Source organism: Oryza sativa, chromosome 4 (genome assembly GCF_034140825.1).
Source record: "Oryza sativa Japonica Group chromosome 4, ASM3414082v1".
Lineage (NCBI taxonomy): Eukaryota > Viridiplantae > Streptophyta > Magnoliopsida > Poales > Poaceae > Oryza > Oryza sativa.
This window is the reverse complement of record NC_089038.1, coordinates 19,068,478-19,080,170: the sequence shown is the minus strand read 5'-3', so window position 1 is coordinate 19,080,170 and position 11,693 is coordinate 19,068,478. Positions and strand designations below refer to the sequence as shown.

The window sequence follows — 11,693 nt, the reverse complement described above, 5'->3', positions numbered from 1 at the left end:
AACCTGTGTCGGCTTTCGAAATGCCTTGTCATGAAAGCCTTAAGGTCTCCCGACGTGGCTGATCTCATGGGCTGGGTGATCCGGGTTAGTAATGTCGTGTGGGTAACTGACTGTTCGAACAGCCATGCCCACGGTCATGGGCGGATGTGAGGTGTTTCCTGTAGCGTAGATTTGTTTGCCTGTGCTTTGTGAAAAGTTGTTGTGGTGTGGGAATCATTCCCAGAATCAGCCTATGTGGCAGATGGATGACCTGAGTGGTCAAGAAACGAATCTGTGTGATTCGGGATGTCTACGGGCATCATAGACTAGGCTTCCCGAGTGGAAGCGGATTGTTGTGCTGCTGGGTAGCTGGACTCTGGGAGTCCGAGAAAATGAAAAAGGCTCTGGGAGCCGATTAATCAAGTGGAATGGCTTTGGGAGCCGAGAAGTAATGATCTGACCCAGGAGGTCGGTACATTACCAAATGAGCTGTTGAAAAACATCTCTTAAAGTCGAATCGAGACGCAAGTCTCTTTTCGGCCCAAACTTAGAAAGAAATAAATCACTTAGTGATTTCAAAATGATTTCAAAACAAAAGATTTGCAAAAATAACCTTGCCTCTCCTCCAAGCTTGCATTAAACACCTAAATTCCCATGGCTTGCTGAGTACAAAAGTACTCACCCTTGCTCTATATAAATATATATATAGTTCCTCCGCCCGGAAGTTGAAGATGAAGTAAAGTGAAGATTAGGGTTTCGTCCTGGTTCCCAGCCGTCGCCTGTGGTGTTGGGTGTTAGTCCGTTGGTTCCGCTGCTGCCGCTGTTGTTGGTGTTTCCTCGTTCGCGTCGTCGGTTGCAATCTCGGGCTGTTCTGAGCTGCAACCTAAGTTAAGGTAAATAAGTCCTCTATTTATTTTAAGGATTGCAATGATTCATATTTGTCACCGTGGGTACCAGCACTATGTCCTGGGACTGGTACTGAGATCGCGGTTTCATAGGAAGCGGTCCGCGCCGTTTTTCCTACGACACGCTCCTATCAGGTGACGTTGTACGGCGGTGCCAGATTGGGGTGTGACAGGAGAGTTGAGAGAGAAAAATGAGTGGGGGAGAGAGATAGGAAACAAGGTTGTGGAAAAATGAGAGGTGAGGAGATAAGGATGAGACTTAAAAATGCATTTTCCCATCCAACCGTTTAAGTGGTTGTTGACGAAAAAATCGAACACACTGGCTCGGGATATCTGCTTAGCTCCTGTGCAGGTCCAAAGGTTGATGAGATGCGGGCGTGCCAGTCAGTTTGATCCTGCAACTGACAAGATATGCAAATAGTAGATCAAAACAGTCGATCGGCTAACAAGGCGATGGAGTAGTTCCAGCCGATAGCCGATAATAGCCGATGCCGATACCAGCCGATAGCGATAGGGTTGAAGCAATCGGTTATACGTCCAATGTAGATTCTAACACTTTAGTAAATAATGATATATAGGCAATCGGCTACTGATAATAAAATATAACAATAATATAGTCCAGTATAAACCAATCGGCTAGCATTGATATGATAGAATAAGCACCGATCTGAAGGTTAGAGCATACATCGGCTGGAGGTCCGATGTCATGAAATCCACAAGATTAGATTAAATAGTGAAGCCTTTGTTGTCATCGGCTAAATCCAACTTATATGTATATGCAATCCTTATGAGCCGATGCAACGTCCAGATAACTCACCGGCTAAAACCCCGATGAAACCCTTATTGGCAATCAAGAAGTAAGCTAGAGATTATGGTTCTAAGAACGACTTAGTAGATCAAACTTAACTTATGCAGCACTAAGTATGAAAAGAAACATAATATCTAGACAATCAAGCCGTTGACTGAGTTTTCAGGGTGGTAGATGTCTAAGCTAATTTAATCTAGCAACACGATTTAGCCGATACCAGCAGAAACCCTAAAACAAGAAACAGCCGATAGAGCTAGATTGATATGCTAAGACTAGATTAACAGAGACATATGATAAATAGGTAGGCAAATATATCATCCAAACCGGAGTAATCCAAGAGGTCGAATGTACTGATGCAGCCTTGAACGGCGCCGACGTAGACGATACAATTGCCTGGGCTGGCAGAACATTGGACTTACCCCTTAGCCGGAGATCGAACACCGATGCAGCCCCGCGTCAGGTGCCAAGTCCCGCCGGACGATAAAATAAAGTAGAAAAGGTAAAAGGTGGCGATGCGCCGAATTGTATTGATCGTGAGGATAGATTACATAGACCCCGGGTGTACATATTTATACCCATGGGTTGATACAAGTCCTTGTCGGACAAGAAAGAAACTAACCTAAAGATAAAAGGAAAATATAAAGTCCTTATCGGACACTAAACATTGTTTCCTAAAGATAAAAGGAAACTAACAAACTATTCCTAATTAATAGATAAACTGCCATGCCGCATCCTCTTTAAACTCGGTCACTTAGGGATAAGTTTCCTTTAGTAGATTGATTTCCTTAACCGAATATAGCAGGAATCCGACTATTGGCGACTTGATAACTCACATCGGCTGATTCCGAGATGCTACAGCTGATAACGATTCTAAGCCGATGACGTCTTTGCCGATTACCAAATTTCACTGTTAACAGTGGTCCGTCTGCGAAATTATACTTGTTTTTGTTTTCATACTGGTAAGATGTTCGTATGCGAAAATAGATTTTGACATGTGAACCTATAAAGAGCCATATGCAAAAATAAATATCGATTTTTGTAGGTGCAACCAGTTACGGTTAGCCTACAAGCTCACTTCCAATCAGAGATGGTTACTTCTAAACCTGTCCTACTGTGAGTACCATTATTACTCACATACAAGTTTGGTTCAGGTGTGACATCTTGCCATATGTTACTTTCTTCCTAAATTCTTGTCAAAAGTTGCACCGAATCAGTTTTTTTTTTAACTAGTGCATACACGTCAGTCCCCAAGAGAGCTTTTGGCTGCAGAAACAATCTCACTCTTCCTAATCATAATCTTAACCGTGAAAAATATACAACAAGTATTCATTCCTGATCTAATTATCCGAAATACGGTATATGTATACATCATGCACCACTCTTTATTAAAAAGAAGAAGAAGCATTAGGTGGTACGCTAGCCGTTCGATCGGCCGTGGATGGCCAAGATTAACCACTCAATTAACCTCCCAATATACTCTTCACACCATTTGTTAGGATGTTACACATGAAAGAGCAGTAGTTGTATACATAGGGATGGGGCGATGAAATCCAAGGGTTGATATCGGCCGGTGTTGGGTGGATCAGGAGATCTGGACCGTCGGTTGCGGCCGGAACCCCTCCTTGAGAAGAGCCGCCATCACCCAGAGCTTCACCGTGCACTCGCTGATCGCCGACACATCCTCCTCTGCTTCACTAACCTACACACACCACAAGGTAATTAGCGGTTAATCCACATATCCCAATGGAATAATAGTTACTCCCTCCGTAAAAAAAAAGACAAACTCTGATTTCCGTGCCCAACGTTTAACCGTTCGTCTTATTTAAAAAAATTATGAAAAAAAAATAAAAAGACAAGTCACGAATAAAATATTAATCATATTTTATTATCTAACAACAATGAAAATACGAATTATAAAAAAATTTCATATAAGACGGACAGTTAAAATTGAACACGGAAACTGAGGGTTTGTCTTTTTTTTTTAAGAGGGGGAGTACATAATAGAGAAATATCCAGTGAAAAACCACATCAAACAAGTAAAAATATTGAAAATCGGACCTAGGAAACTTCTAGGTTCATAAAAGAAAAACGGAGATAGTATATATAGGCATGAATTGCATTACCACTAAATCTCTAATCCAAAACTAAACTTCTTTTTTCTTACGAAAAATAATTTTCAGGTAAATGGTGCTAATATTTCCCCTTCCAAAATAAAATACCCAATTAACTTAAGAGCAATTTTACAGTTACCGAGTAGTATTAAAAGACCGTAATTTTTAGTGTAACTTCTTTTTTTTTTCTTCTCACGTTGAAGATACCAAGAGATACCTTTTATGTTAGATAATAAGGCACCTTCAATGCCTACTCTGAGGACCGTAAAATCGCTTGTAACTCATCATTAGTTAATTGTAGTTAAGTGACGTGGCAGATGTGATCAAGAGTATAATTACACAGTTAGGTGCATTGGGTGTGACGCACCTTGAGGGTGAGAGTTGCCACGACGCGGTCCGGCGAGCACCCGACGGTGGAGCTCTCCACGGTGAAGCACGACAGCGACTCCACGGCGGCGCAGACCGGCGCCGCCACGCCTCCTCCTCCTCCTCTCGCCGCGGCCGCCGCCGGCTCGCACTCCACCGTCACGAAGAACCGCCCCTCCCCGACCTGCGCCGCGCCGACGTGCGCCACCCTCGCGCCGTGCGGCGCCGCCGCCGCTGTCGTCACGGCGGCGGCGTCCGCGGCCCTCGCCAGCTGGGCAGCCGCCGCCGCCACGCGGCGTGGCTGTCTCTGCGGCCGTTGCGCGGCGGCGGACGGCGGAGGCGGCCTGATCGGGCGCGCCTCCTCGAGCGCGGCGACCTCCTCCTTGAGCTTCCTGGCGTGCGCCTGCAGGTCCTTGACGTACACCACCGCGTCGGCGATGATCGACGCCTTGTCCATCTGCCAAGCAATCATTAAGCTTGTGTTGGCAATGGCGCATGGCGGCGCCGCCATGGCGACGCCGACGCGAGCAATCAAGCACTGAGTACGTACCTTAGTGATGTTGGGGACGAGAGCTCGGAGCTCGTAGAGCTTCTCCTTCATCCGGACCCTCCGCTTCCGCTCCGACACGATCGTCTTCGACCGGTCCCGCCTCTTCCTCGTCGCCGAGTTGTCGCCGTCGCCGTCGCCGAGCTCCCCATCACGAGGGCTCACGTCGCCATCGCCATCGCCATCCCCATCACCGCAGCTAGGCTGGTGGTCCGGCGAGCCGGCGCCCTCGCAATTATTCTGCCACTCTTGCATCCGATCATCACCGCCGCCCACGCCGCCGTCGACACCGCCATTATCATCATCGTCGCCGCCGACGCCGACGCCGAACAGCTCGCCGAGATGCATGAGGTCCTCCATCCAGTCGCCGCCGACATCGGCGAACACGCCGGCGTCGAAGAAGCTCGGGCTCATCATGAGGTGCGCCGCCGGCAGCGGCGGCGGCGGCGGTGGCGGCGAGAGTTGCAGCAGGAGGTGGTGGTGCTCCATGGCTGGTGGTGGGGGGTGCTTATTAAATTAATTGTCTCGCTTTAGGCTTAAGAGAGAGCTAATTAAGCTTATCTAGCCTCAAAGTGGAGGGCTTTTTATATAGAGTGGCTTGCAAGTGTGTGTGAAAGGAATCTGTAACCTGTTTGTGCTGTCTTAAATTACTACTCCATCTTTTCAGAATGTTAGTCATTTTAGCATTTTCCACATTCATATCGATGTTAATGAATCTAGACATATATCTATATCTATCTAGATTCATTAACATCAATATAAATATGGAAAATGCTAAAATGACTTATATTGTGAAACGGAGGAAGTAACAATTTATTGTACTCGGTAATAAACATTTTTAGGATGAGTTCGAATATATAACGTATCATAACTTCTCTCGTTTTTTGTGCGCACATTTTCTAACATGTAAATGATGTATGTTTTTTCTCTTTTTAAAAGAAAATTTATAGAAAAGTTGCTAAAAAAATCACATTGATCTAATTTTTAAATCTATTTAGTTCATACTTAATTAATTATGTACGACTGAATCGTTTCGTTTTGTATACACAGGGAAAAGAAGTTCCCAACCGAGACATGTACACTCAGCATAAGAAAATTAAAGTTTACAACTTTACATACCGAACTTCAAATGAAACCGAGGTATCTGTACTGTGCTTAGCTTCAGACTAGTAAATATACGTTGCCGCACAAAGAATTCGTTAGATAGGGTCATAAGCTCAATGCATAATTGATTACCGAATCATATTCTTGCTATTTTTCATAAAATCAATATTATTTTTCAAAAAGATGGGTATGGACTTTGGATTAATAAACGAAATGTGATGACCAATTGACTAATACTACTTGATATTAAATATATTTGGTTTTAGAAATGCAATAAATTTGTCCATCATCACTGATCACCTCATAGATGAGGAATGGGCTCATCCTACCAAATTTGAGCAAAGATCTCGTGAGGAACCCATCATATAGAGGGTCTGGTTTCTCAAACCAAACTGCCCCCAAGTCTGTAGATCCTCCATCCACAAATTGATCTCTCACATCTGATTGATTGGTTACCTAGGAGTTTAAGTTACTCCTCCTTTTCAATATAAATATAACCTAGCACAAATGTAACATATCTTAGGACACTACTAATCTGAATTTAGAATTGTGATCTCGTATCTATACTAGGGTCCATTTATATTGGGATGAAGGGATTAAGGACTTATTCTGTGTTGTTACGGAACTTGAAATGCGTGTGGCAAGGAAGCAAGGTACATTGAGCCTCTGCCACCCCCTAGCCAATTTAATTGAAATTTGGTTTAAAAAAATTAATTGAAATTTGAATACTGTTCTGTCAGAAGCAAGATGCCAGTCAACACACGTAGGGGGTGTTTAAATCCAGGGGTGTAAAGTTTTGGAGTGTCACATCGGGTACTATATAGGGTGTCGCATGGGGTGATCGGGTACTAATAAAAAAACTAATTATAGTATCTGTCAGTAAACCATGAGACAAATTTATTAAGCCTATTTAATCCGTCATTAGCACATATATATTTACTGTAGCACCATATTGTCAAATCATGTAGCAATATAATTAGGCTTAAAAGATTCGTCTCGCAAAGTAGTCGCAATCTGTGCAATTAGTTATTTTTTTAGCCTATATTTAATACTTTATGCATGTGTTCAAACGTTCGATGTGATAGGGTGTAAAATTTTACAGTGGGATCTAAACATGTTACCGTTTCTGGTCATAAATATATATATGGCGGATTTGACTTTAATTAAGAGATGGTGTTGACATATTTTTCATGTTGGGAAAGAGCAATTAATTAGATGTTGCTTAAGGAAAATAGTGTGTAGTTTGAAGAGTTGTTTTTTTTTCTCTTCGTGGAACTCAATTTTTTTTATTCATCTCCACCGTTTCAAAATATAAGATATAGTTTTGTTTTGTTAGAGTGAGATTTTGATCGACCATTACTTTGTTTGGGTATAATTTCTATGACACGAAATTGAATTTATTAAATTTGTATTCAAAAGTACTACTTAATTATATGGTTAATTATGCTTCTATATCACATAAATGATATAATTGTTGGCCAAAGCCTTATGTGATAATGAAATAAAATAAAAAAAACTTATATTTTTAAACAAAGGGAGTACTTTGAATGCTAGAAGAGCAAAAGTGCCCAGTCAAATAGCACTCAAACCATCCTGATTCTCACTTTACTTAACGGTCTTATTGTCTTACTTCTCTTTTTTTTTTCTTGAAGGATCTGATTCAACATTTGATTATTTAATTAATTAAGCTTCACAGCTTGATATGTCGGCATGGTTGCTTAATGTCCACTTACGATAGGACGGAAGGTACTTAGTTTATTACAACGATAGAGTTGCATTAAAAAGTTGGCTTTGCATGCACATATATCAATTCATAGTTAAAGGAACTAACATAGCAACATGGCTAGGGACTAAGCCGTACCCTCCGTTCCAACAAAAAACCCAATCTTATCATTTTTTTTATGGAGTAGTACATGATAAGAATTATACAATTAGGTTATAATTTAACTTTCTACTTCCTCGGTTCTAAGATATATATAACCATTTCTAGATTATTTAGCAAATAACAAGGACAAGTCAAAATATTTTCTTTCAAACATATCAGTGAGTAAATTATGAGTTTTGAATTATTTAGATTCCCCTCCCAAGTATCTTATGGTTGGGCTGAAAATGTATGAATTTCTGTGCATATGAAGTGACTAAGAAATGCTTATATTGTGGCATAAATTTTGAATGCGAGTAATCTTTATATTTTTGAATAGAGAGAGTATTTGGTATGTATGAGGCGAAGATAATATTCATTTCAATTTTTTCACTAGTGACTAATATCTCAACTCTGCTTATATGTATAGTGAAATGAGGTATCGCAGATCTATAGAATCGTGTATTGGTTCTTATGTAAAACATGCTTCAAATAAGATGATAAATACGAAAAATACTCTTTTTAGATAATAAATACAAAGCCTGAAAACACTCTTTGTTGACTATTGCCATCTTATTTTGAACAAAAATTAGTTTTAAATGATTCGAATATGATATCATGATGAACGAAAGTTGTTTGGTTATATTTGTGAGCACTACACACTTTGGTAATATAGACATTTGAAGTATTTATGATTTTTTTTTAAAAAGAAGTGGTTAAAGTTTCAAAATAAATAATACTACAGTCAGTTATTAAGAATGGATGCAGTAATTTACCAACCCAGAACGACTGTCACTCGAGGAGTAATATTGTGCATTTTCCCTCTGGATGGTCATGCTCAACTGGTAGACTGGTGCAAGCAATATGTAGTGTGTCGTTGGAAATTTAAACGGTTGTATTTAAATACTATAAAAGATTTTGAGAATGTATATGTATTGGTAAAGTCCTTTATTTTTGGGACATAGTATGTAGTTGACGTTAGCTGTCCCGTCCGTAGCGCTTCGGAAGTCACTCTGGCGTAGTGCTGCCAGATACTTCCAATCAATTGGAATAGAGGGAAAAAAAAAAGCTCATGATGAGCATCTATTGGAGTCGATCGTTTTCAAGATCTAATTCTAGTTTCTTATTATGTTTTTTGACTCAAAGTTTCTTATTATGTAGTAGAACACCTCACAATCTTCAGTTTTAAGCTTACACATAAGGGAAGAAATGTTCTTGGTGCATGCAAGCAGCCTTAGTACCCCAAAATTTGTATGCAAGATGAGCTTACAGGACTGCCAATCAAGCGAGCCACCAGGTTTGAGAATAAGCTGGGATATATAGCCATCAATGAGCAACCAAACTGAAAGGTTTGTTCAGATTAGTACCAAAATAAACCTTACCAAAATTTAGCAATTCCAAAATTTTAGGAAATTGACAACATTGCTAAAATTTTAGTAGGATTGGCTTAATAATGTTGTCAAAATTCTATACACATTGTTAATATTTGGTAACAAACTAACATAGCCACATAATTATCAATTTTATTAAATAATAGTATGGTTAAAAAATGCTCTTAATATGAACAGGCCCTTAATTAGTAACCAGATCCAGAAACCCTGAAAGGCTAAGCCTAGTTAAGTTAATTATGTTTACACAGAAACCAAGCAGTAGGTCATTGTCAAATGACAAATTAACATGGCCAAATAGATCAACGTCACTTCTTCTGCCTGTTAAAGATCATTGGTTCAATTGGGATGTAACGTGGCAGTAACTAGGTTTAGTTAAGGTTCACTTAGTTTGACCTCTTTGTCAAAGCATCCATGATCCATGTGGCTCCGGCAGGAAGTACAGCAAGTGAACACCAGTTGGTACGAAAAGATGACTACTTAGTTATCTAAGCTCTTATTTTTACAATTTAATTAGCATTTGATGGAAGGCACTATCCCTACTGGCAATCACGATGAGATAGAACCTTTAAACTAATCACAGAGATCACAATCAATCGACGCTCTGGTCAGGAGTTAGTTATGGGGAATATAGAAGTACATGCATATGCAGCAACCAATTAAGAGAATCTTGTGCTTTCTTAATGCTCCCTCTTAGACTTCTTTATACTCTGCTTATTTTTTGTGTTTTTCTTTTTTTTTCTTTCGAAACATGACATGTTTTATGTTAAATGAAAGAGAGAGAAATATTATTTGGTGGCCACCTTTTTCAATTTAGTGCTGAACAAAAATACTATTGTGTTCCTGATAAATCATTTTCAGAGTGGCTGTGTTCTTTGGGTGACTGTGAGTGAGTTTGTTTCGTTTTCCGTATGCACGCTTCCCGAACTACTAAACGGTGTGTGTTTTGCAAAAATTTTCTATAGGAAAGTTGCTTTAAAAAATCATATTAATCTATTTTTGAAGTTTAAAATAGTTAATACTCAATTAATCATGCGCTAATGGCTCACCTTGTTTTGCGTATCTTCCCAATCTTCTCTATCTCCTTCTCCTCAAACACAGACGTGTTTACTTACATTAAAATTTTATAAAAAAAAATATTCTGAGTTAAGCAGAAAATATATATTTCCCCTATCACTATGGTGAAATGGTGATTAATTACTGAAAATTGTGAAATACTCCTACCTTTTAGTGGATGGAGTTTGAATTTGTTCCATATGCAACAAATTAACCAACAAACAAATGTTTTTAGTTCCGGTCTTGATCACCCTTTCATAATTCAGATGAGCATCCGCTCCAAAGCAGTCTGAGGGCGCCATCGTTTTGCAGTTGCTGCTGCTTTTCAGCAGTACTAGCCTGATGCTTATAAGCATCAACAATTATATTGTTTTGCTTATGGCTGATTACTGGATCTTCTGTGAACTGATGCATTGCCTCTGCTTGCCTACCTCTGTGTGCGTTGTGTGCTCGTCAGCACTGACTATAGATGCGTGGCCGTAGATAGATCCCGACATGTATAGAGCCCACTACCAATAGCTGTTCGCATTTAGGCCGTAACAGCGAACCGATGCGCTTCTGCTGCAAAACAGCAACCGCAAAAGCGAACCGATGGCAGCCTCACAGTTAGTAAGCTCAACCCTTTTCTTAACAATCCTATTGTAACATGGTCAAGAAGCTTTGCAAAATTGGAAAGTTCTGGAATAATTTCATACAAGTAGCGGTAGTTGAAACATATAAACAAACAAAAAAAAGGAGCATGATGCACCCTGAATTTTTAAAATTTTATAAGCTGAAAAATTCTAAACAAGAAAACCATAATAAGTTAAGAAGAAAACTGCAGCAGGGAACAAAATGCATTACTCCTGTTATAGGGTTTAGCTAGTATGGGACACAGAGAAAGAAAAGTATGAAATTAACCCAAAACCAACAGTATTGTTAGTTTTAAAGACAAACGTTGTAATAAGTAATATATTTGATCATGTTACTATATATACCTTCATATTTAATAGAGATTATTGGAAATATAAGCATTTCACCACAATATTTAACTCTGAGATAAACAGACTAAACCATGATAGCGTAAATGTAAATCATGATAACGTGAACCATAGACGGATTACTCTCAATAATAAGAATACACAAAATAGACATGGTATATGTGTAAACCAAAGAAACAAAAATATCTAACTCATTTGCGCATAAAAACTGAATCAACCGAAAGCAACAAAAGAGAAAAATAATATGCGGTGTTGTAACATTATTTGCAATGGTAGTGTAAGGAGAATTTTTCTGTTGCCGTTCCCGCCATCAGAACCGCTACCATTGCACTCCCGTTCTCGCCAACAATAGTTCTCATGAAGAGAAAGTAGTCGATGTAGTCGTTCACTGGAACCAGCGAGCAGTCGCATGATGTGCTCCAAAAACCTAATCCGCCGCCTCCTCTCAGTGCAATATCAAGGAGACAAGGGTTCCCGAGGCCTGCTTTCCTAGTGCTGTGCATACACTCATGGGGATAGGAAGACCTAGCAACGGCATTAGTTTGATTCAAAGGTTTTGGCGTATCCCTCGTGGTGAGTAAACATGAT

At 39.9% G+C, this 11,693-nt stretch overlaps 1 protein-coding gene across 2 annotated transcripts; it reads right to left on the bottom strand.

Moving 5' to 3' along the window:
• Positions 1–2,956: 2,956 nt before the first annotated feature.
• LOC107276663 (transcription factor BHLH156-like) lies at positions 2,957–5,566 on the bottom strand. Of its 2 annotated transcripts, XM_015778852.3 has the most exons (3): positions 4,720–5,566; positions 4,171–4,626; positions 2,957–3,391 (listed from the first exon to the last, which is right to left on the bottom strand). In XM_015778852.3, the coding sequence occupies exons 1-3, from the start codon at positions 5,203–5,205 to the stop codon at positions 3,275–3,277; spliced, it is 1,059 nt and encodes a 352-aa protein (XP_015634338.1). In that variant the 5' UTR covers positions 5,206–5,566; the 3' UTR covers positions 2,957–3,274. The 2 variants fall into 2 exon arrangements, with proteins under 2 accessions (XP_015634338.1, XP_066165363.1); XM_066309266.1 differs by having other exon boundaries at positions 4,171–5,566.
• Positions 5,567–11,693: the final 6,127 nt, after the last annotated feature.